The 26,786-nt window shown below is 38.0% G+C and overlaps 1 protein-coding gene across 2 annotated transcripts; it reads right to left on the bottom strand.

Moving 5' to 3' along the window:
- Positions 1-1,879: 1,879 nt before the first annotated feature.
- Positions 1,880-23,455, bottom strand: RNMT (RNA guanine-7 methyltransferase). Of its 2 annotated transcripts, XM_052660485.1 has the most exons (10): positions 23,002-23,455; positions 18,513-18,648; positions 15,783-15,908; positions 12,328-12,443; positions 11,090-11,271; positions 10,449-10,613; positions 7,459-7,576; positions 6,342-6,443; positions 5,289-5,322; positions 1,880-2,217 (listed from the first exon to the last, which is right to left on the bottom strand). In XM_052660485.1, exons 1-10 carry the CDS (start codon positions 23,416-23,418, stop codon positions 2,180-2,182), a joined length of 1,434 nt encoding a protein of 477 aa, XP_052516445.1. In that variant the 5' UTR covers positions 23,419-23,455; the 3' UTR covers positions 1,880-2,179. The 2 variants fall into 2 exon arrangements, with proteins under 2 accessions (XP_052516445.1, XP_052516446.1); XM_052660486.1 differs by lacking the exon at positions 10,449-10,613.
- Positions 23,456-26,786: the final 3,331 nt, after the last annotated feature.

Genomic DNA, 26,786 nt, shown 5'->3' with positions numbered 1-26,786 from the left:
TGGCAGGTTTGAAAGTGCCCTTCAGTCACTCCCATGAGCGCCTGACATCACTGGCCTGATAATCAAAAGCCCCCTCTCCTAACAGTTTTCCCATGTCTTGGATGGAAAATCACCAAATATTTAGACTGCAGATGTGTGTGGGAAGTTCCACCAGCTTTTACCCTGGTGATGGGAGTTCTTCTTGAGTCACTGCCCACCGCTAGCTGCAGCAGGAGATGTCAGGGAGGAAGAGCAGGGAAGGCAACAACATCATAAACGCGCAAAGTGCAATGGCCAGGACACCACACCTTCCGGGGAGGCTCCAAGCACCTCCAAGCACACACCAGCTCGCTCAGACTCCAGAGCCCACCCAGCTCTCTCTGCTCCTTTTTATCCTTCTTTTCCACTTGGCTTTGCCACCACAAATTATTCCACCCAAATTTTCCATGGAATGGAGAGAGCAGGAGGAGGCTAAAAATATGTCTTATTACTTGCTTGGAATACACTAAGATCACTACATGAAGACAGTGATAACAGAGAAGCTTTTCATTCTATACCAAACTATCACAGTACTTTCTGGCACTTTCCTCCAGAACTGATGTAATACTAAAGAGCTCACAAGCCCACCTCCCAGCACCATCACCAAACCTCAGCTGGCCAATGGCAGCCACCAGTCAGAACTGCTATTATTTATTTCCTCCAACAACTTAGGGTGGACCACCACATTTTTGTAAACTGGTTAACAGGTGGAGATGGACAGACTGTGGAAAGAACAGAAATTAGGTAACCTGTATTACCTAATAGCTGAAATGTCTGCTATTCTAACACGATGAACAATCAACACATGTAAACAAACTAAGAGACAACAGTTTTTTAACAAGTACTCTGGATAATCACAGAAAGAAATGTCTTTTAAAACCATGCATGAAAGAAATGATTTTTAAGAGAGTATGTATCAATTCTCTGCTTTGCTCTTTAAATTTTTTGCTATATATCAAAACTGGTAAGTTTTCTAAGTGGTGATAAATCAAGGACAACAGTTCACTTTGGTGTCAGTTTCGCAAGAGTCATGCAAGAAGCCAGGGCTGACAACTCTTAAGGGTTCTGAAATGGCAAATGCAAACTCCAAGTGAGGATGAGACACCAGATCCTATTGCGCCAAGCATAATGCTATGATGGAGGAACACATACTGGTTCTTTCTGGGCCAAAGAGGGGAATGGATCAACAGCACACAGCGCCGTGGCCCAGACCTCCATCAGGAGGATCCCTCAAGCCTCTCTGTCAGCTCCCTTCACAGCCACACACTGCTCACTGGCCTACCCCCACACCTCCATCCCTGTGGAACCTTGCCCCTGGGCCCCCATCCCCCGTACCTGAGTTCCTTACGTAAATCTGAGGAAAATGTGCAAACAGGTTCACGTGGGAGATGTCCACTAAATCTTGAGAAAAATACCCACAGCATTTTGGTTCAGTAAAGAAATGAATTACATCCTTGATAACTAGAAACATTAACTGCTATCATCGGGAACTCCTATGAGAAAGGCCCCCAAATGCAAAACAATTTTATGCTGGAATCTGAAATGTTCTGTCCAGTTCTAGAACTCAATCATGTCAGCAAATGAACTAGTTGCTATTTAAAATGAAACTTAATAACTGGTTAGAATCCTAAGTTAATTAACTTTTACCACCATGAAAATCTTAGTTTTAAACTTATATTGAACACTGACATTCAGTTGTATAGACAGCAATTATTTTAACCCTGAAAAACACTAACAAAACTTCGGAAATGAGCACACATCCCTGTGAATTAGTACAATCCCACCAATTCTACAACTGCTATACGTTTAATACTGTAAATAAACACTGGACGAAGCAGAGCACTGGTGAAAGAACTCAGGCTTTAACACATCATTTTATAATTTTTATGAGCTACGAGAGTGGGGGCAAATGGAATTCTTAGAACATTACTTAAAAATAGATTTTCAAAGACAAAGGTCCCATCTCATTCTTATATACACACACAAAGTTCATCTGTCACAGACAGCAAAAGTTCCATTTATACACTGACGTTTCCAGCAGCATCCTGCCCACTGAGAATAGTTACATTTAACAAGGGCGTCAGATCTATGGAAGGTGGACCGTTCAAATCCATATAAGACAGAACACAGTTGCTCTGGTGCCACTGCACATGTGACGTGCTCACTGCTGCTTCTCAAATGCAAAAACCAAGTAAATACCTAAAAAGAAACAAATAAAATTAGAGGTTGGTTTCTCATATCCTCAGGGCAACAGTCTTGGTCTTATTCATAATTTGGTGAAAATTCTCAAGCAGCTTTTGAAAGAAAAGTTCCATTATTTATTTCTAAGAGTTCTTCCATAATTGTGAGTCATACTTAGGTAGATATGGGATCGTATCTATTTACTTGAAAACAAATATCCACCTACTGTAATACTCTGACATCACAGCCATGGAGCAATCCAACTCAACAGCTCTAAAAACTCTACCGACAGGTTGAGGGAAAAAAAGTATACAGGCAAGGAAAATGAAAACTGGAAAACTTTATGATTTAATTATTTTTACCTGGAATAACTACACTACTGTGAGTGCAGGGTACTTTAGTTTGCTACTTGGGGGTGGGTGAACCCTAAAAAAAACTGTAAAGGAATATAATGTGCATGTTGAAGTTCATCCAATCATCCAGCTGTAGTGCTAAGGGCATAATAAGAGAAGTGGGCCAAGGCTACCTGAGGACTCACAACCCCAGCAGAGACACACCCAGCCTCAAGAGCATGCTCCCTGAAACCAGGCCTCCTGCTCCATGTGTGTTCACTCAGACATCCAACTGCACCTGCAGCTCCTCATCCCGAATCACTGAGGTTCAAACGTATCTTCTTCTAAGATACTGACAGATGTTTTAGTTATAAAAACGACAGAGATGACAAAGTCTTGATATCACAAGCATGTTCAGGATGTTCACTAGGACATTCAAGCAGCAAGTCAAGACAAGAAGCCATGTGACAAGGAAGCCTTGCCCCCTGGGTCAACTGTGGAACAGGGGACGGATGAAGGATGGTAGACCATGTAAGGGCCTCCCAATCCTTGAGCTCTCTGCCCCTCAATCCAGACTGCACAGAAGCACCAAGGCAGTCTCCCCTAACACCTCTCTGATCATGCTGTTCTTTACTCCTCATCTACTACCTCCTGAGTCTTTCAGGAGTAATGAAAGATGGCTGGCAGCAGAGCAGACAGACGGGCAGAAAACAGGCAGAGTGATCATCAACACTATAAATTCCTTTTGAGGGTTAGATAGCGGAGCAACCTAAAGCTCTCATGAGCAAGTCCTGAGGCTCAGGACAGTTCGGCACCAGAGCTTGCCCTGCATTCCAAGTACTCTGTCTACAACCAACCCTGCCAAACCCACCCCAAATACTTCTGCACCTACTGCAGGTAACCTGGCTGTCCTGAGCTGCTCTGATGTAGGGTCACTGAAAACTAATGCTCGATTTGAGATCAGCAATGACTAACTTTCCTTCTTTTCTAATTCAAAAATTCTAGAAGTCTCACTAATTATATAAAAAATGCTTTCTGTGCCAGCATTTCAATTAGGATTTAAACAAACAAAACTTGAACCACTTCTGATTTGTCAGCAACACATTTAAAGCATCTAGACAAGCAGCAAGCTCTGGAAATATGAGCTCATGATTAGACCAGTAGGAGTTTAAAATACAGCTTCTCAGACTGTGGCACAACCCACAAAGCCCTCTAGATTGTAGGAGTATAACTCATCACAGAGCAGACGGCCCTGACACAATGATCCTGGCTGCCCTGTGCCCACTGATCCTTTCCTATTGCTCTTCTCATCTCTAACGCCCCTCTTCTTCAACTGTCTGGAAGCATCTAATTCACCTGCATAGTATCACTAAAGTCCACATTTAGTATCAAAATACAGTCCTGATCTGCAGCCAGCACCACCACCACGACCTCTGCCCAAGGTTATCCTGCTGTACCGCCCCTTGGCACTGACAGGACAGCTAAGGCAGCTGCCTATCTGCATTCCAGGGAAGCCAAAGAAATCTGTCGGTTTCTGCACACATTCCCACATTCATCACAGATGATGTCTCTAATATCTTCCAATCCCATTTCTACTAAAGGAAACAATATTCTGAGACAAGCTCAAAGTGTTAGCCCTTGTCTTCCCTTTTCCTATCTTTCCATTCAGAAAGTCCTAAGACTCCTCCTTTCACGTGGGCTTCTGTGAGGCGAAGGCTGTGAGTGTGAAGCACCTGGGTTAGCTCTCTGACCTTAGCCCAGCTATATGCCTGATTTCTTATCTGTGAAAAGGAGACATGATTAACAGTAGTCTACTCATGAAGCTGTGAGGACAGAATGAAGCATAACACATGAAAGCTTCCAACAGCAACCAGGCCCAGGCTAAACATTCCATAACACCATCTGTTATTATTTTCCAATTTCTCTAGTTTTCACTGAGTGCTCCTTCATCTGTTTTCCCCATTACAAGAACTTCAGCATGTAGAACAATTTGCCTAGAAGTCACTTATTTATGTTTCTTCCACTGCGAGGCAGAGAGGTAGTATTTATTTTTTGTATCCCCCAAAGCCCTTTCATAGATCTTTATGTAACTCAATATTCAGAGTGTTCATCTTTGATTACCTCTGATTTTCTCTTCAATATAATCAACAAATATTTAAGCGAAGAATGGGAACTACCTTGTAAGTCCTCAGGGTGACCATATGGGGCACCACCATCACCCTGGCAGGGAGGCTCTGGGACCTTGAGAACTGGCCAGGCCTCTGACTGCTCAGCCAGACACGCACGCTTCACTTCAGAATGCCTCCACATCATGGCCGTTCCCAACCACACATCCTCCAAGACATCCTGCTCAGTGGTGCTTAACTGAACGTTTTAGCATTTACTAAGCCTTCACTGTTAACATCAGAGGCCACAACCAAGTGAAACACAAGGAAGTGGTCCATAAGCCAAAATTCCCAACAGAAATGTGAGGTAAAGATGTAAAATACAGATGGCTTTGCAGTAACGAGCAGACAATGGAAATATTTAAGAACGCTCAAAGTTTACGTTAAGGAACACCCTGCATATGCTTTCTTTTGGCACTGAACAGCCTTGCAAGACAAGGGGAACTAGACATTTATAGGAATTTTGTGTGAACACAATCATCCCCTCACAATCTGTGTCAGAAAAATTTCTAAAGTCTTCCAATTTTAACAATCACTTTGAAGCAATCTTTGCAAATGTCAGTAAATCTACACTGATGATATATATACTCACTTGTAGCTTCCCATTCTGATTTACTTAAGGTCCCCTAAAATTAAAAAAATAAGGAAGAAAATTTCAGATTGAATATAGAAGCACACATATACTTATTTTTCAATAACAGAGGTGCTCCAAAACCCTAACTTCACTATAAATATACATACAATTCACCATTAATATTACTGCGATCTGAATATAAAATAAATCAATGAGATTAACTTTTAATGCCATCTTCTCATCACTTTTGTGCTCCTGCCAATTCTCTAAACCACTGATTCTCAATCAAAGGGTGAATCTGCATAAACAGGGTATCATTTGTAACTGGAAAAAGTACTGAGCTTGCATTTTTAACCTGGGAGAAAAAAGGCCTATCTTGAAACATCAAATAATACTGCAGGAGGGAATAAGACTTTTTTTTTTAACAAAGGAAATCACAAAATATCTATCATACAAAGGAACTAAACTGCATTTAGTAACATACTTGCTGTTTTGCAAAGACACTGAGTAATAAGATACAGTAACAAGCCTAATAACTAAGGAAATAAAGAAGTGATAAATGTTGAAGTGATAAATAAATATCAATACTATAAGATGTTGGCAAAAATGTGTTACACAAATATCTATAATTTCTATTGATAACAAAGTCACAGCTACAACTAGTAATACCACTATGGTTGTGGAGCATTCATAATTAAGGAAAATGTGAACTTCCACATAGAAGTCTGCGAAGATATAATTTTTCCCCATCTAAGTTCATAAGCCCCTGAATTATATCTATGGAACACTGCTAGTCAGTAGTGTCCAGGCTAAGATACAATGATACAGCAAGAAAACTCTCAAGCCAAGCCAAGAACATTCCTCCCATCCTACTTTCTCAAATACAGCACTACATTTCTCAGCATTAAAGTGCATTTTATTCTGTATTCTACAATTATAAAAAGTAATAACTTAGGAGAAATAGGCTAAAGTGTATCTGATTTATAAGTCAGTGAACCCAAGTATTGTAAACCAATGAAATAATTTAAGTTTCCATTCTCCTGTAAGACTTGTTAAAGAATGAAACCTTACCAAAGGTAGCTTCACTTGACCGTTCTTCATGTACTTTGCTGCATGTTCATAGTCACCCACCTTGTCAGAGGCAAGTCTGGAATTCTCGTTTGCAGGATATGGCTAAGGAATCAAGGGAAATTCCTAGTTGAGTCATTACGCTGAAATTTACAATTCAGAATGAAACACCCTAAATCACTGAAATGAGACAATAATCTTTAAGTATTACTTCAGAAATAAAAACTACACATACTTTTGAAATATTTTTTAAAAAAGGAGTTAAGGGAATCTTCTCTGTACAAAGAAGCTGCTGTGGTTAACAATGAGCATGGCTGGAGTATCTACAATTACAGAGTGTCACAGAGGGACTGAACAGTGTCCTGAATCGCCACCAAGACCACTTGGCAGCAAACACCTGTATCTCTGTGAGTCCTGGGCAAAGGTTTTTTCTGCCACAACTCAAACCTGAAGGAAGTTATCGACACAAGAGTTAAACATTCATCTGAATGTTACAGTGACTTAACCGCCATGGAAGTACGAACAGCAACTGGAAATAACACAAATAAAATGTTCAGTCAAAAGAACCTCAGGAGTTTCGGAAGAGAAGGAAAACATCCAGCCTCCAATACAGATCGTCTCCACAATTACACAGAATATGAAGAAGGGCCTCAAAAAAATGCTGTGTTTTTAAAGATATGGTGACCAAATGTCTGATATTCAAATTACTTCAAGCATTATTTTTAATCCATTTTAAGTATTAGGTTGGTGCAAACGTAATTGCAGTTTCAGACCATGAATTTTAAATCATTATAACTACGCTGAAACACATCTTTATTAATCAAAAAACCATTTTGGAACCATTACAATCAACACATTTTTGCCAATGAGAAATAAATTTGCTTATTCCTGTAGTGTAAAAATTCATGCTTCAGATACAGAGCAGCCCCACATGCTGACGACAGTCCTGACAGCCTGTGTTAAAGCTCTGTCCTAGGTGCTGAACAGTCTACTATTGGCACCGGTTATCTGTGCAATTTATATAAATACTGAGTGTGTCCATGGCCTTGAAAGGAATCTCAGAAACAACCAAACAAGTCTGCAATAACCTGGGATTTTTACACAATTTCTAAATACTCACCTCCAGAGCCTGCATTCGTTTTAACAGCATTTTATTTTCATTGTTCTTAATCTTTTCCTCATAGAATTCCAGAAATGTTTTTTTGTAGACTAATTTCATATTGTACTTCTTCGCCATTCTGTCCAAAAAAGATTCTTTCATGAAAAGGCTTCCAAAATATTTGTAATTCTTTACGCAACAGTAACATCTTCTGGGCTTAACTAAAAACCTTACGAATTCACAAGAGAACCATGCGAAATAAGTGAAGGGCAACACGCTAGTGACCTGAAAAAACCATGCAGCTAGATCTCCCTGGGTCACAGGGAACTCCAGTAACCTAACAAATAGGCCAGGAAGTGAAACGAAAATATTCCCTTTCATCTACTGGATTCCCTGGCAAGACAAACTATTAATTTTTATCCTACATCTTGAACTGCTTCTTCACAGGTTTTTACAGGTCTCTTTTCTCAACTTCCAGATGTCATGGTTCTGAAGAAAGCGGCCCAGATCCTTGCTCGATGTACACAGCTTGCCAGCAGCAGTGGCAGCTCAGTCCTGGCTTTTGTCACATTCACTCCATGTTCCCTAGAAATCTCCACCAGGACGATCCCAGGCCTGCAGGGCTGAATCCCACCGGCCTGTTCTCCTGCCAGCCTTTGCTATTTCAGTAAACCATCTCATGCTCCTGCCACCCCTCCCTGTGCCCAGTGCTCAGCAGGCCACTGCATCCTCTCCATTAACCTCAAAACGTACTTGGACAGGCCCATTCCCAATCCCGACACTGGCCACCAGCCTTCTCTATCACCATCACCATTCAATGTGGTACCACTTCGTTTGTTTGTTTCCCTGCTTTTATTCTTACCCTCCCTCAACCAATTTGCCAACTGCAGTCAATGAAGTTTCAAAAGTGCACAGGTTATGGCCTTTTAAAACATTTGTTGGCTCCCCAGCACACTTAGGGCAAAACTGGCCACCTAGACACCCTTTAGATATTGACTTAGATGTCACTTTCTCCCAGGTGGCTTCCTCAAGCCCTAATTACATTAGGTCTCCCTTTGCTCTGTGTATGTATCTCTCCCAGTACAATTGCCGAAGCAGATCACTGCACATCTGTAGATAACAAAAGGGAACCTGAGGATGATTTCAGGCAACAGATAAAAGATGAGAGAAGGAACAGGAAAAACCCTGAAAAGGGACCCTTGATGTGACAGAAGAGGGGACAGAGCGAATGGGAACATCGGAGGGCCACTAAGCTTAGCAGGTAAGAGCTGTGTGGACAGCAAGAGTCCCTGCCACTTGCATCAGGCCCCTTGGAAAGACAACACAGGTCAATATAAAGCCTCTTCTATTCCAGGCAGTTCATTTTCAATCAAAAAATATCCAAAATAAGCCTTTACGAGGGAAACCAAGCTTTACATCTACAAATATCATAATTACAAAGAACAGAGACTCAATCTGACCGATTTGAATAGGTCTGCAGATGAAAGCTAATTAACAAGACGGCAAAGGCGGCTTGGATCCCTATGCATTTTCAGATTGTCTCTCTGAATGAATACTTCTCTTGATAAATAATTTATAAAAAGTTGAAAATTAAAGTGACAATTTATTACTTGATATGTTTATCATCATTAGCAATACAAGCAGAAAAGACTGCTAATGTTTGCTTAGCCCTTAAAAAAAACAAACAAACTTTCGTTTCATTCTTTATCTCTTGGGGTATACTCAAATCACCGTCAACCAAAAGCACCAAGCTAACATAACAAACATATAAAATAACATACTAAAAACGTTTAAACTTCTTCAAGCATAACATTTCCCCAAAGTTTGCTAATTATAAGGAAAATGTGATATATATTTTTTTAACTTTCAGATTTATAAATTTTGCATAGTATTTTCCATGTTTAATCACATGCTACTTCATTTTCTTTTCTTTCATTTTCTTCATTTTTATTTTCTAGAAAAGTTTTATACACTGTAGAACTCCTGAAAATCCTACATCCATAAATTTACAAGCTGGCTGAGACACAATTCAAATAAATAATCACCCACCATCGAAAAATAAGTAAAAATATAAAGTTCGACCTTTTCCTCAGTTAATGAAGGCTTTGTTTTAAAAAGAATAAAAAATAAAAAGAAGGAAATACACTTTGGTCAGCTGTGACATGACCCACATTTAACTTGACTCTTCCACACTTCTTTCAGGGAAACCCCGAAGACCAACGTGTCTCATTAGGCCTTGGAGCCCTACCTGATAAAGCCTGAAACCTCAGCTTTCCCTGGGGTTATGGTTTGCCAGGACTCCTAATAATTCAGGTTCATGAATACATTCCTGAATCAGGATTTTACTATCACCACTGTCATGAGTCACAATTTCATAAGCTATAGTGAAATATAAAACTTTTAACATACCTATTCCAGTCAAAAGGAGGATCCCTACTTTGGGAGAACTAATTTTAGTTACCCAAGTACCAGTAGTTACTTAAAAACAAATCTTTGCTATTTCTAGGTGTCAGTTATTTCATGCCACAAGTTGTAGGCAACAGGCTCCCTTTTCTTGCTTACAGGATAAAATAATTTCAGGGATAAAAGAAACTAAATGAGTAAGGCTGTAAGTGACCTATGGCACCAACCGTTGAGTCTTAGTTTTGTCATTATTCAGGCTATACTTCTTAAGATCCCACTTAAAATAAGAGACAAATAGAAATACTGATTTTCCCCCCTTTACCTTCATTCTTATGCAAAAAGAGAATGTGCTATGTGCTAAGTCTCTTCAGTCCTGTCTGACTCTTTGTGACCCTATGGACCGTAGTCTGCCAGGGTCCTCTGTCCATGGGATTCTCTAAGCAAGAACACTGGAGTGGGTTACCATGCCCTCCTCCAGGGGATCTTCCTGACCCAGCAATCAAACCCTCATCTTTAATGTCTCCTGCACTGGCAGGTGAGTTCTTTACCACTAGACCCACCTGGGAAGCCCCCAAAAGAGTACAGTAACAGATTAATGACATTCTTACTCATTTAATAATGGAAAGTAGACCAAGAATTCAGGGACATCCACAACACCTTCCAAGTTGAAGTCATATTTGCAGCCAAATAAAGGATAATCTCCTTTCTTCTGAAATTTCACAGTATAGATTTCATTTCCAAATGATTCTGTTTCTGAAGCTTCAAGGCGTCTTCTGTAGGTTATACACCCCCCCCAAAACCAAATCTATTATTAAGTCTAATTTATTTTGATCAGATTAAATATGGGGGGGAACACACATGATGCAACTGACAGCTGTGAAGTGGGTCTGAGCTACTTTTAAGAAGCAATATGCTAAAATATCATTAACAATCTCACTAACAAAATTATGCTAGAAATAGGCTTCATTATCATGACAGCTGGTTAAGTCTCATCTGATCTGGAGTTTATCTAGCAATACCACCTCTGGCTTTTTGGCTGAATGCAACATCAGTCCCCAACTAAAACACAAAGATGTTTTAAAGGTTCATCTGTAAGTCTGACTTTTTAACTTAAAACTAGATTATCTACACAAATACGTTATCAAAGCGCTCAACCCTTCTATAAACTCTATTTCTGATAAATATCTGCTGTTCTAAAATAAGCTTAATTTTGAATATTTTATACACCACAATATATGAAAGTACTTACATCAATTCAAAGCTGTTGGGAGTGGTACCAATAAAATAGCCTCCAGGGCTCAGTCTCTCACACGCATTTCTGAGCATGACGTCAGCTTGCTCATAGGACTCGAATGAGTAATGGCAGACAAACTGACAACTGCAGATGTCAAAGCACATTTCTCGGTCACGAAACTTATCAGTTAGGAGTTCCTGAAACAAATTATAATGGGTCAAGATTTTGAAATTGGCTGCAACATAATTAGTGAATTTCTAATATTAGGATCCTTAAAATAAAAGTTGACATGCCCTCCAACCAACCTATCCTCTATCATTTTGTATCTTAAGGATCATAATAAAAATGTTCTCTCTTTTCTGGTTCAATATAATTTCATTCCCACTTTCATAGTAATTTTTAAAACTAGAGATTCTGGAATCATATTAAAAATACATCAAACATATGACATTTAAAGGAATTGATTCTTTAATTGGCTTTACTGGAAAATTAAAGTAAAATGATGTTGACCTATATACTTGGGTTTATGAAAAACACAAAACCGGCCTTTGAGACTTTTTTTTATTTTTTAGGCTGTGCTATGCAGCTAATAGGCTCTTAATTCCCCAATCAGAGATTGAACCTGGGGTACAGCGGTGAAAGTGCCAAATTCTAATCACCAGACTGCCAGAGAACTCCCTGGGAAATTTTGAAAAATGCAAAATGTTTTTTAAAGGTTTCTAACTTTCTAGCAGTATACTACCACTTCTTTCCACCTTCACAACTGCCAACAAAATGTGTAGTTCAAGGTATCTACAATAATTTAACGAGCTAACAAGTCAGAAAAGAGAGGTAAAGTTCCAGGGGGAGATTTTCAGCATTTCAAGTGCCTCTGTAGTCTTGAACTTCAGCTGTCAAAGAGATTTGGAAACAGGTGTCAGCAGACTGTGACATGTTGGGAAGCCGGTCAAACAAATTACAAGGTAAACAAAACCTAAGTGCAGATCTATTTCAAAATACTAGAAAAAAGTGTCCAAACAGAAAAGCAACAAACTATTTCCAAAGTAAAAGTATTAAAAGCTAAAACCCACTAGTATTCGGCAGGTCATTTAAGGAAATGTATCATTAATGGAATTTCTAGCTGAAATTAAAAATGCCATGTCCTAAGATTTTTAATGTTTCAAAGCACATTTTTAAAAAATGAGCTGATTTTTAAAACAAATCACTTATTCAAACTAAAAATATAAAGACATACTTCCAAAAACACCACATACCTTTGAACAATCAGCAGTTATAAATTCTGCACTGAAAATATACTCATTATCACGACAACGGTTTTTCATGTCCTCATACCGCTGCTGACACTGTCTGACAGAAACATCAGCGATATCTGGAAGGGGAAGAGGCATCAGTGATGTCAGCAGAGGCCCACAGAGTTACATCAGAAACACAAAAATGGCACAATCTAGATTTCATCTCAACTGTTGAACTCTGGCAAGGAATCTAGCCTTAGAAAAGCAAAAAGGTTCTATTTCCTTCAAAACAAGGGAGAATAAAGTCTTCTGTACCAATGCAAATGACCAATATTTTTCGGAATGAATTAAACACTTTCTCAATAAGTGCTGACAACAGAGAAGTTCTATCATGATTTTTAAATGCTTATTCAAAGTTTAAAGCAGAAAGTTTAGATTCCAATCTGAATTATAAAACCTAACTCTGTACACTCAGCTCTTTATATTTTCTTAAAATGTTATTTGTTTTTTCCCAGTGTTGAGACTTGCACTACAGGTACAGAAGCAGCAGTGGATGTTGTTGTTCAGTCGCTCAGTCGTGTCTGACTTTTTGCAACCCCATGGACTGCAGCACACCAGGCTTCCCTGTCCATCACCAACTCCCGGAGTTTACTCAAACTCATGTCCATCAAGTCGATGATGCCACCCAACCATCTCATCCTCTGTTGCCCCCTTCTCCTCTTGCCCTCAATCTTTCCCAGCATCAGGGTCTTTTCCAATGAGTCAGCTCTTTGCATCAGGTGGCCAAAGTGTTGGAGCTTCAGCTTCAGCATCAGTCCTTCCAATGAATATTCAGGGTTGATTTCTTTAGGATTCACTAGTTTGATCTACTTGCCGTCTAAGGACTTGCCTGGTGGCTCAGTGGTAAAGAATCTGGCGGCAATGCAGGAGACCCAGGTTCAACCCCTGGGTCAGGAAGATCCCCTGGAGAAGAGAATAGCTACTCACTCCCATATTCTTGTCTGGAGAATTCCATGAACAGAGGGGCCTGATGGGCTACAATCCATGGAGTTGCAGAGTCAGACATGACTGAATGACTAACACAAAGAAATAACAGTTGATACTGTGTCATGAATATCAGGTAGGAGCACCAGTGATACTGGTAATTCTTGATCTATTTTTCACTGCTATAAACCAGCTCAGAAAGAAGAAAAGGGGAAGGGGGGAAGCCAATTTCATTTAGGAATGTCCTTGATAAAGCAGTAAACATTAATTTTATAAAATCTTTAAAACATTTCTGCTACATAACAAAGTCTATCTGAACAGGACTGGTGTGACTGTTTGTGAGCTGTACTGGCCAATTTTTTAATAGGGAAATTGTTTTCACTTGAAGAACAACAGACAGACAAACTGGTTATTCAGACCTGGTAATCTGGCAGACCTTTTCTTCAAAATGAAAAAAGTGAAAACTACAGATGCTATTTGTTACCAATGATAAACCTGAGCTTTCAAGTGAAAACTACAACTCTGAAAAAACTGTTTCTATCATGATGGGCTGGGCATTGTCCTAATACTAAAGAGTTTTCTGATTATGGTGATATTAAACCAATGTGATTTCTTGATGCCCACGTTTAGAAGATTTGCATAATTTTAGTGAATAAAATCTTACAGGGCAAAGTGCAAGGCAGATTTAATGGAGTTTCACATCAAATAATTCCATTTCACTGCTCATCAAGTAACACATCACAACATACTGATGCAGACACAGAGGTGCAAACTCAGCTGTCTTTTATTATTACAGACTTTAAAATAATTTGCAAAAATACTTTAAAAATACTAGTCTTCTCACTAAATTTTACTTGTAAGAAATTAAAGCTATTTTTTAAATTGTTGGTTTTAATTTCCACAATCAATAGATATAACTACATACACAAAAGCTTTCCGGGGTCCTTAATCATTTTTAAGAGTGTACTGAGCCCATGAATTGCAGCACGCCAGGCCTCCCTGTCCATCACCAACTCCCGGAGTTCACACAGACTCATGTCCATCAAGTCGGTGATGCCATCCAGCCATCTCATCCTCTGTCGTCCCCTTCTCCTGCCCCCAATCCCTCCCAGCATCAGAGTATTTTCCAATGAGTCAACTCTTCACATCAGGTGGCCAAAGTATTGGAGTTTCAGCTTTAGCATCATTCCTTCCAAAGAACACCAGGACTGATCTCCTTTAGAATGGACTGGGTGGATCTCCTTGCAGTCCAAGGGAGTCTCAAGAGTCTTCTCCAACACCACAGTTCAAAAGCATCAATTCTTCGGCACTCAGCTTTCTTCACAGTCCAACTCTCACATCCATACATGACCACTGGAAAAACCATAGCCTTGACTAGATGGACCTTTGTTGGCAAAGAAATGTCTCTGCTTTTCAGCATGCTATCTAGGTTGGTCATAACTTTTCTTCCAAGGAGTAAGTGTCTTTTAATTTCATGGCTGCAATCACCATCTTCAGTGATTTTGCAGCCCCCAAAAATAAAGTTTGCCACTGTTTCCACTGTTTCCCCATCTATTTGCCATGAAGTGATGGGACCAGGTGCCATGATCTTCGTTTTCTGAATGTTGAGCTTTAAGCCAACTTTTTCACTCTCCTCTTTCACTTTCATCAAGAGGCTTTTTAATTCCTCTTCACTTTCTGCCATAAGGATGCTGTCATCTGCATAGAGTCGGACACGACTGAGCGACTGAACTGAACTGAACTGAACTGAGGTCATAAACCAGAAACTGCGAGAAGTGCAGAGTTAGGCAACATGACTCCACAGGCAGTGCTGTGCGCTTCCATGACTTCTCAGACAGGAAGGAACATGTTGTCTGCCTGCACCTCTTCTGGGTTAAGACTGACTGGAAGGTTCAGGTGCTTGATTAATCCAGTTAAGTTCCTTTCAACTTTTCTTCTAATAGCTTCAGCATCTTTTAATGACTGCAGCTAGAGCCATTATTTCATCAAGGGTGGAAAAATTTATTCATCATTTTTCAATAAACAGGAATTTGTCTTTTAAACCATTTGTTTATGCTGAAATATGGTTCATATAGGGTTAGAAAAGATAAATACCCTCTACCTTTGTTTATACATTTCAGAATAATGAATAAGTTTCCTTGCTCCCTCCAAGTCTGAACAATGAGATTTTCCCCTTATTCCATGTGTTTCAATCCACTATAATTACTGTTTTTTTTTTAATTTATGAAACTGTCCTATCTGTGACCAGCAAAAGACTTTCCAAGTTTGTGCTTCAAACATGGAGTCCACCATGACTTCAATCATCTGTGGTCTTAACACCATGAGTGAATTCTCATTCCTCATTTAAAAAATACCTCTCATGAGCAGCTCCACATAAGCATACCACATCTTGTGGTATGGTATTTCAGTGTTATGCCCATAAAATATCTTTCTTATTTCCATTTACCTGGCTGACCACAATGCATTCCTTCCCATGTCATTATCTCTCTTACCAGTACAAACTAGCTTGTCAATTCTTCCTTTTTTCCACTTGAGCAAATCTCCACCTTTACCACATCCTAGGTCCAAAACAGTGATATTACGTTTCTTTTTCTGTCTCACTTTTTCTAAAAATTCCCCTAAAAGAGAGAAATAAGTTATAATAAATGTTCTTCTCCATTTTTACTAAAGTATAAACTGTTACCCTTAATAATCTTCTAACTTCTACATGACGTGTAATATAAACACATTCATTTATGTAATTAATTCATAACTTTTGGGAAATATTTCAAATTTGACTAAGTTAATTAACTTGACTCTTCTTCAGCATTAAAGAAGAAAGAATATATCTCTGGTATTTTAGAAACTAAGACAGGTTTTTGAAGGTTATTTTCAGAATTTGATTCAACATTATATAGCAAACATTTGTCTCTCTCATTTGATTAAACAGAAGTTAAACAGTATAGAAAAGCTGCATGATCTTGGCAGGTCAAGAGCAAACATTTTAAATTCTAATTAATACAAGAATATCCAACACTTATTCTTGATAAGAGAAAAATTAATTCATAAATTGCTGTAGTTCTCTTTCCAAAGATAAGTGTTTGGCTTCTTATACACTTAATAAGATGAAAATAACTATGGGATCATAACAGCTTGACTTTGATAAAAGAGCCAGGCTTACCTCTAAAAGAAACACAAGAACTAGTCAAAAAACTACATAAACCTCTTTACTGTCATCAGAAATCTTAAAACTCTGAAGTAAAAATGGAATCTTTTATCTCAATCTACCAAATCACATTAATAATCAATGGATGATATTAGTAGGTCCCCATATCAATAGCCAAATGGTTCAAATATCAGTTAAAGGCATATGAATATTCTTAGACAATGAACTATTCAGCAATTCTAACACTGGATAAAATACTGAATCCTAGATCTATTCTATCTTTATCATTCTGAGCTTAATGCTTTTTATTTCCTATGTAATATTTTGACTGCTAGAATATTCTGTATAAATACTTCTGCTTTCACCGTCCATAGGATTTTTAACTGATTTCAACAGATGTACAAGTGTTCAATATTTAACTTTCTGCTATGAATCTTAAAAAAAACAGCATAATATGCAATATGTCAAGAGTAAAAACCAGCAAGAACGATAAAACCTCTTTATTTCCACAAAATAAGATTAATGAGAGGGGAAATCTTCATGAAACATTATTCAAGTTACCTTTATCACATTCAAGCATCACACTCAACTATCACTAGCTATAAACAGCAAGGAAGAGAAAATGAATGGCAAAGAATGGGTGTTGAGAAGACAAAAAAAAAGACTGCAAAGATCTGGCACAGAGCACATCAATTACAGCAAGACCAGAAAGACAGGTGCAGACAGCAAAGCACCCGTTAAAGAGAGCTGCTGGAACAGCTGAAGGAGAAACCACCATCAGGAATATGCTGAGAGATACATTTTTGCCTGACATAGTGTTTTTATAATAAAAGCTACCTATTTCCCTGTTTATAAAAATAATACAACTAACAATGTGAAAAATACAACTGAACTTAAAAATATTTATTCAATGAATAAATACATGAATAAGTGACTAAGGAAAAATACTCAATGATAAGTCATCTACATTACTAAGGATGATGAACAAAGGAAGAAAAAAAATTGAGAAATTAGCAATAGGGTCCAAAGATTACTTTATGAGTATAGATTTTAAAACGCCGTATAGTAACCCTAAAAAAAAGCTTTTTTTAAAGAGTTTATTCATTTATCCTAGATGACAAGTAGCAGAGTCAAATAAGCCTTATTTTTGTAATAAAACATAAATATTAAAAACAAAAGTGAGAAAGAAAAATATTAAAATGCATCTGAAATGAGTCTTGTTCCCCTTCCTAACACTTTTCAGGATGGATAATTTTTTTTTTTAATTACTAAAATATTCTCAAAACGATAGAAAGTAGTCATAAATGGCACATTACTCTTTTTAGTTTAACTATGAAAGCATTCTCACTTTTTCTGAGGCTGGCTTTTGAAAAAACAACAGAAACCAAAACTAAAAAAACTTTTTGTGAAAAACTTCAACATTTACTGGCTTTTATAAATTCTCTAATCTCAGGTAAGTGGCTGACTAATATATTTGATACAGAAAGCAATAAATATTTTCAGAATTAAATTTCCTCCACTGACTTCCATTTTAAATTCAAAAATGAGTTTTCATAGACAAAAATGATGTCCAAAAAGCTGAATTTCTCCATCAATCCTCAAAGTAAACTTTATTTCTCCCCAGAAGAAAAGAACAAGTTCAATGGACAATCAATACAAATGATGACCTTTACCAACTCATTAAAGGCCCAGAGATAAAAAAATCATGCCACTGCCCATCTTAACTTAATGGAACCCAAATGTTTCATTCAATAATATAGGATTGCTCCAAAACTATTAGAGTAAAACAGATTATTTAATAGCACTAGGTAACCTTAATTCTAAATATAAAAGCAAACTGCCTTCTGAAAACCTAAATAACTCAATATTAATATCTTATGTAGTCAGCTATTAGTAAATATGAAAAGAATTTATCTCAAAGGCCTAATTTCAGTTTTGGCTCCAGTTTTATAAAGCCAAGGTTTGATGATTAAATGAACACTAACTAAAAACCTACTCACTTTGTATATGATTAACCACTTAGGGAGAAAAAAAGGAAACATAAGCTGAAATTAAAAATTCAAAACTGGAAACATACCAATGAGGACACTTTTCATCCAATTATTAAAATTTCTTAGGTAAAAAATTCTACTTTGGCTACGCTTCTCCAAACCAACTTCCTGGAGTTCATTGTAGTGAGCAGCCACTGCTGAGCTGTGTCCTTCTTCCAAGTTCTGAAAATAGAAGAATGGCACAAAATTAAGAAGCTAAACATGAAACAAATAAAATTATAAAATTATTGTGGGCATTACATGAGCTAATATTCACAAAGAGATGGGAACACAACAGTCTATGTTTGCTGTCAGTGATTTCTATTATTTGCTATTAACCTAACTCAAATTTCAATTGGTACTCTCTAAAACCTTAAGCATTCTGCAAAAATGCCAGATAAGGGCCTCAGATTCCCCCCACTTTCTGCTCAACCAAACTGTTTCACCTGGTATGTAAAATAGGTAAAAGGTTGAAGATTTTCCTGTGAATAAAGGGTTCCACTGCTAGTAAAACTTTGAAAACTATGTTTACAATACAAGCTTCTCTCTATTAAAAAGGTTTGCGATTCACCAATGACAAATGCCTGGCTTATCTGCCACTTTCTTCCTGAGGAGTGATAACAGAATTTTACTCATTCATTGCACAATGCAGACTCCACTTCAGGTCCCATCACAAAACAGTATTCCCAGATGAAAATGATTTGCTATCCCTTGCTTTACAATACTCTCGTTAAATACCAGGCTTCAAGTAACTACCCTAATAAGAAGCAGAAATTACATAGTTTAAGGAATTACATTAAGAAAGAAATGTAAAAGTGGGTATCATGTAGAAATCATTTTAAGTGATAATCTCAAATACTTCAAACACAAAAAAGAGATAAACACCTAATTAAAAAGGAAAAAAGATAAATCATTTGAAACTTACACTGGTGTCTTTTTTAAAACACTAAGAAAAAAGCAAACTATAAAAACTCCCTTTCAAGTGTTTAGTCAAGATTTCCAAATAAGATTAAAATTATCTCATTAGCAGAAGTTTTATCTACATAAAAGAGAAATGAAAATCAAAACTACAATGAGGTATCACCTCACACAGGTCAAAATGGCCATTATCAAAAAGTCTACAAATATAAATGCCTGAGAGGGTGTGGAGAAAAGGGAACCCTGTACACTGCTGGTGGGAATGTAAACTGGCACAACCACTATGGAGAACAGTATGGAGGTTCCTTAAAAATATAAAAATAGAACTCCTATATGATCCAGCAATCCCACTCCTGGGCATGTATCAGAAGAAAAACAGAATTTGAAAGATATATGATCTCCATTGTTCACTGCAGCACTCTTTATAATAGTAAAGATGGGAAAGCAACCTAAACATCTACTGACAAAAGAATGGATAAAGAAGATGTACACAATGGAATATTATGCAGCCACAAAAAAGACTGAAATAATGCCATCTGCAGTAATGTGGATGGAGCTAGAGACTAAGGGAAATCAGCCAGAGAAAGACAAATACAACATCACTTAAAGGTGGAATCTAAAAAAAATGATACAACTGAACTCATTTACAACACAGACACAAACTCATAGATTTTGAAAACAAACATGGTTACCAAAGGGGAAAGTGATAAATTAGGACTTCGGGATTAACATATACACACTACTATATATAAAATAGTCAATCAACAAGGACCTTGCAAGTTCCCTGCTATACAGCGAACTCTACTCAATATTCTGCAATAACCTATATGGGAAAAGAATCTGCAAAAAAATGGATATATGTATAACTGAATCACGCTGTTGTATACCTGAAACTAACACAATATTGCAAATCAACAATTCTTCACTATAAAATAAAAATTAAGTTAAAAAAAACAGAACCAAAAAGAAAACTACAGGCCAATATCACTGATGAACATAGATGCAAAAATCCTTAACAAAATTCTAGCAATCAGAATCCAAAAACACATTAAAAAGATCATACACCATGACCAAGTGGGCTTTATCCCAGGGATGCAAGGATTCTTCAATATCCGCAAATCAATCAATGTAATACACCACATTAACAAATTGAAAAATAAAAGCCATGTGATTATCTCAATAGATGCAGCTAAAGCCTTTGACAAAATTCAACATCCATTTATGATAAAAACTCTCCAGAAAGCAGGAATAGAAGGAACATACCTCAACATAATAAAAGCTATATATGACAAACCCACAGCAAACATTATCCTCAATGGTGGATATGAAAGCATTTCCCCTAAAGTCAGGAACAACACAAGGGTGCCCACTTTCACCACTACTATTCAACATAGTTCTGGAAGTTTTGGCCACAGCAATCAGAGCAGAAAAAGAAATAAAAGCAATCCAAATAGGAAAAGAAGAAGTAAAACTCTGTTTGCAGATGACATGATCCTCTATATAGAAAACCCTAAAGACTCCACCAGAAAATTACTAGAGCTAATCAATGAATATAGTAAAGTTGAAGGATATAAAATCAACACACAGAAATCCCTTGCATTCCCATACACTAATGAGAAAATAGAAAAAGAAATTAAGGAAACAATTCCATTCACCATTGCAATGAAAAGAATAAAATACTTAGGAATATATCTACCTAAAGAAACTGAAGACCTATATATAGAAAACTATAAAACACTGATGAAAGAAATCAAAGAGGACACTAATAGATGGAGAAATATACCATGTTCATCCACATCCAAAGCAATCTATAGATTCAATGCAATCCCTATCAAGCTACCAGCGGTATTTTTCACAGAGCTAGAACAAATAATTTCACAATTTGTATGGAAATAAAAAAAACAATAAATAAATAAATAAAATAGCCAAAGCAATCTTGAGAAAGAAGAATGGAACTGGAGGAATCAACCTGCCTGACTTCAGGCTCTACTACAAAGTCACAGTCATCAAGACAGTATGGTACTGGCTCAAAGACAGAAATATAGATCACTGGAACACAATAGAAAGCCCACGCACCTATGAACACCTTATCTTTGACAAAGGAAGCAAGAATATACAATGGATTAAAGACAATCTCTTTAATAAGTGGTGCTGGGAAAACTGGTCAACCACTTGTAAAAGAATGAAACTAGAACACTTTCTAACACCACACACAAAAATAAACTCAAAATGGATTACAGATCTAAATGTAAGACCAGAAACTATAAAACTCCTAGAGGAGAACACAGGCAAAACACTCTCTGACATAAATCATAGCAGGATCCTCTATGACCCACCTCCCAGAATACTGGAAATAAAAGCAAAAATAAACAAATAGGACCTAATTAAAATGAAAAGCTTCTGCACAACAAAGGAAACTATAAGCAAGGTGAAAAGACAGCCTTCAGAATGGGAGAAAATAATAGCAAATGAAGCAACTGACAAACAACTAATCTCAAAAATATACAAGCAACTCCTGCAGCTCAATTCCAGAAAAATAAATGACCCAATCAAAAAATGGGGCAAAGAACTAAATAGACATTTCTCCAAAGAAGACATACAGATGGCTAACAAACAAAAGATGCTCAACATCACTCATCAGAGAAATGCAAATCAAAACCACAATGAGGTACCATTTCACGCCAGTCAGAATGGCTGCTATCCAAAAGTCTACAAGCAATAAATGCTGGAGAAGGTGTGGAGAAAAGGAAACCCTCATAAACTGTTGGTGGGAATGCAAACTAGTACAGCCACTATGGAGAACAGTGTGGAGATTCCTTAAAAAACTGCAAATAGAACTGCCTTATGACCCAGCAATCCCACTGCTGGGCATACACACCGAGGAAACCAGAATTGAAAGAGACATGTGAACACCAATGTTCATCACAGCACTGTTTATAATAGCCAGGACATGGAAGCAACCTAGATGTCCATCAGCAGATGAATGGATAAGAAAGCTGAGGTATATACACACAATGGAGTATTACTTAGCCATTAAAAAGAATACATCTGAATCAGTTCTAATGAGGTGGATGAAACTGGAGCTGATTCATACAGAGTGAAGTAAGCCAGAAAGAAAAACACCAATACAGTATACTAACACATATATATGGAATTTAGAAAGATGGTAACGATAACCCTGTATACGAGACAGCAAAAGAGACACAGATGTATAGAACAGTCTTTTGGACTCTGTGGGAGAGGGAGAGGGTGGGATGACTTGGGAGAATGGCATTGAAACATGTATAATATCATATAAGAAACGAAACGCCAGTCTAGGTTCGATGCAGGATACAGGATGCTTGGGGCTGGTGCGCTGGGATGACCCAGAAGGATGGTATGGGGAGGGAGGTGGGAGGGGGGTTCAGGATTGGGAACATGTGTACATCCATGGCGGATTTATGTTGATGTATGGCAAAAGCAATACAATTTTGTAAAGTAAAAAATAAATAAAATTTTTAAAAACACAGAACCCTTAAGTTATTAAAATTATGTTTTTTAAAAAAGGTATTTCATAACTGCTCCACATTTCAATCTGACATATTCTATTATGAATTTTTAAAAATGCATTCAAAATACCTTTTGCTTTTCAGGAACATCTTCAAGTTCTATTTTTCTCCTTTTCTGAGTGCCATCTCCAGTAGGTTCATCTTTTGGAAAACCATCAGTTTCTATTCTTCTTCTCCTTGAAATGCCTTCATCATCACCAGAACCTTTTTCCTCTGGGGCAATTTCAGCATCAAGTTTTCTTTTCTTGGATGGAGTGTTTTCCCCACAACTAGAACTTTCCTTTACAAGATCATCCTCAAACTCCATTTTTCTCTTTTTTGGTGTGTTTACTTGCCCACAAGTAGGAGCCTCTGCAGAAAGACCAGTCTCAGGAGAGGCTGTATTTTCATTAATAATGAATGATGACTCTGCTTCTGAATCTAATGATATTTTTGCTTCTTTATGAAAGATTTTTTCATGTTCTTCTGCTTTTGCAGAATTTTCCATTTTTGATTACTTAAATGATGGTCAAACTTCATGAACTGACACTACAATGGTAAAAATTTGATATTACTTGTAAACATAATGCTGAGACTTTAAAAGCAATTTAAATCAGAAGTTGGCCATTTAATTTCAGTGATCAAGTAAGAATTTTTAAAAACTCATTACAGAATACTGAAAACAATACTGATACATATTGCACATGAATTTCTAAAAATGCTAATGAAGTACTAATTATAATCCCCAAATACTTCCACAATCTAATCCATAAAAGTCACCACTGACATTAAAACTGACAAAAGTCATCACAGTAAATGAAGTCAGTTCCATTTCTATCCTGACCCTTACTCTACAGCCTTGGCTCCCAAAATGTGTGCTGGACACTACAACAAATTCATATGTGCACAGCAAGGTATTTTAAAGTTTAATGAAAGCTTAGTGATATCTGACACCTGGAAGGTATCAGACACACCATCAAGTAGAGCACAGTTTTAACTGAGTAGCTTGAACTATATTTTTCTTTAAATGACAACAGAACCTTGTGAAGCTAAGACTTTGGTGGTACCACAGAAAATCAATGTAAAACAAGAAGTGCAGTTGGGGTCAAATCTAATCTCAAGGCTTGAGAAGTCCAGTACTCAACAGATGTACACATTCCATTACTACGCAGTGGTAACTAAGAACTAAAAGGCAGAGGAACCTGAGATCAAATTGCCAACATCCGCCGGATCATGGAAAAAACAAAAGTTCCAGAAAAACATCTACTTTTGCTTTACTGACTATGCCAAAGCCTTTGACTGTGTGGATCACAATAAACTGTGGAAAATTCTGAAAGAGATGGGAATACCAGACCACCTGACCTGCCTCTTGAGAAACCTATATGCAGGTCAGGAAGCAACAGTTACAACTGGACATGGAACACCAGACTGGTTCCAAATAGGAAAAGGAGTACGTCAAGGCTGTATATTGTCACCCTGCTTATTTAACTTCTATGCAGAGTACATCATGAGAAACGCGGAGCTGGAAGCAGCACAGGCTGGAATCAAGATTGCCGGGAGAAATATCAATCACCTCAGATATGCAGATGACACCACCCTTATGGCAGAAAGTGAAGAGGAACTAAAAAGCCTCTTGATGAAAGTGAAAGAGGAGAGTGGAAAAGGTGGCTTAAAGCTCAACATTCAGAAAACGAAGATCATGGCATCTGGTCCCATCACTTCATGGGAAATAGATGGGGAAACAGTGGCAAACTTTATTTTGGGGGGCTCCAAGATCACTGCTGATGGTGACTGCAGCCATGAAATTAAAAGATGCTTGCTCCTTGGAAGAAAAGTTATGACCAACCTAGATAGCATATTCAAAAGTAGAGACATTACTTTGCCAACAGAGGTCCGTCTAGTCAAGGCTATGGTTTCTCCAGTGGTCATGTACGGATGTGAGAGTTGGACTATAAAGAAAGCTGAGCGCCGAGGAAGTGATGCTTTTGAACTGTGGTGTTGAAGACTCTTGAGAGTCCCTTGGACTGTAAGGAGATCCAACCAGTCCATTCTACAGGAGATTAGCCCTGGGTGTTCTCTGGAAGGACTGATGCTAAAGCTGAAACTTCAGTACTTTGGCTACCTCACACGAAGAGTTGACTCATTGGAAAAGACTGATGCTACGAGGGATTAGGGGCAGGAGGAGAAGGGGACGACAGAGGATGAGATGGCTGGATGGCATCACCGACTCGATGGACATGAGTTTGAGTAACCTCCGGGAGTTGGTGATGGACAGGGAGGCCTGGTGTGCTGCTATTCATGGGGTCGCAAAGAGTCGGACATGACTGAACAACTAAACTGAACTGAAGAAATAAACAGTATTCCTTTCGATCTGTGTATTATTTTTTAAAATAAAGTTGTTAGGACACACAAATTGTTTGAACTAAACCACTTAGGGAAACTGTTAGGTATTTCTTTTGGCTTAGCGACACTGAAAACCAAGAGCAGGAAAAGCCTGGGACTAGTAAAATCCTTAGTTTGCAATGGATGTCAGAATCAGGTAGAGAGTGAAGAGAGTAGACAGAAGTTTCAAGACCCATGACCATTGTTGTTCAGTCACTAAGACGTGTCCAACTATGCGACCCCATGGACAGGCTTCCCTGTCCTTCACCATCTTCCAGAGTTCAAACTCATGTTCATTGAGTAGATGATGCCATCCAACCATCTCATTCTCTGTCATCCCCTTCTCCTGCATCTTTCCCAGCATCAGGGTCTTTCCAGTGAGTGGGCTCTTCATATTAGGTGGTCAAAGTATCAGAGCTTCAGCATCAGTCCTTTTAATGAATATTCAGGGTTGATTTTCTTTAGGATTGACTGGTTTGATCTCCTTGCTGTCCAAGGAATTCTCCAGGGTCTTCTGCAGCACCACAGTTCGAAAGCATCAATTCTTTGCCACTCAGCCTTCTTTATGGTCCAACTCTCACATCTATACACGACTACTGGAAAAACCACAGCTTTGACTAGACAGACCTTTGTCAGCAGAGTGATGTCTCTGCTTTTTAATATGCTGTCTAGGTTTGTTATAGCTTTTCTTCCAAGGAGCAAGTGTCTTATAATTTCATAGCTGCAGCCACCGTCTGCAATGATTTTGGAGCCCAAGAATATAAAGTCTGTCACTGTTTCCATTTTTTCCTCATTTGCCATGAAGTGATGGGACCAGATGCCAGGATCTTGGTTTTCTTAATGTTGTGTTTTAAGCCAGCTTTTCATTCTCCTCTTTCACCTTCATCAAGAGGCTCTTTAGCTCCTCTTTGCTTTCTGCCATTAGCAGGGTATCATCTGCATATCTGAGGTTGTTGCTATTTCTCCTGGCAATCTTGATTCCAGCTTGTGAGTCATATAGTCTGGCATTTTGCCTGATGTACACTACATAGAAGTTAAATTAGGGTGACAATATACAGCCTTGACATACTAATTTTCCAATTTTGAACCAGTCCGTTGTTCATGTCTGGTTCTAATTGTTGCTTCTTGACCTGCATACAGGTTTCTCGGAAGCCAGGTAAGGTGGCCTGGTATTCCCATCTCTTTAAGAATTTTCCACAGTTTGTTTTGATCCACACAGTCAAAGGCTTTAGCCTACTCAATAAAGCAGAAGTAGGTATTTTTCCAAAATTCTCTTGCTTTTTTCTATGATCCAATGGATGTTGGCAATTTGATCTCTGGGTCCTTTGCCTTCTCAATTCAGCTTTTACATCTAGAAGTTCTCAGTTCACATACTGTTGAAGCCTAGCTTGAAGGATTTTGAGTATTACTTTGCTAGCATGTGAGTAGCAACTGAGCAGTACTTTGAATATTCTTTCACACTGCCATTCTTTGGGACTGGAATGAAAACTGACC

This window comes from Budorcas taxicolor, chromosome 22, assembly GCF_023091745.1.
Source record: "Budorcas taxicolor isolate Tak-1 chromosome 22, Takin1.1, whole genome shotgun sequence".
NCBI classification, from domain to species: domain Eukaryota; kingdom Metazoa; phylum Chordata; class Mammalia; order Artiodactyla; family Bovidae; genus Budorcas; species Budorcas taxicolor.
This window is presented reverse-complemented; position numbering and strand designations above follow the sequence as displayed.

Coding starts and splice junctions, on each gene's coding strand:
- RNMT (XM_052660485.1), bottom strand. CDS start 23,418: ATGGAAAATTCTGCAAAAGCAGAAGAACATGAAAAAATCTTTCATAAA. Junction 18,649..23,001: donor ATGTTCCTGAAAAGCAAAAG/GTATTTTGAATG, acceptor TTCTATTTTCAG/AACTTGGAAGAAGGACACAG. Junction 12,444..15,782: donor TGACAAGCTAGTTTGTACTG/GTAAGAGAGATA, acceptor TTCCCCTTCCAG/ATATCGCTGATGTTTCTGTC.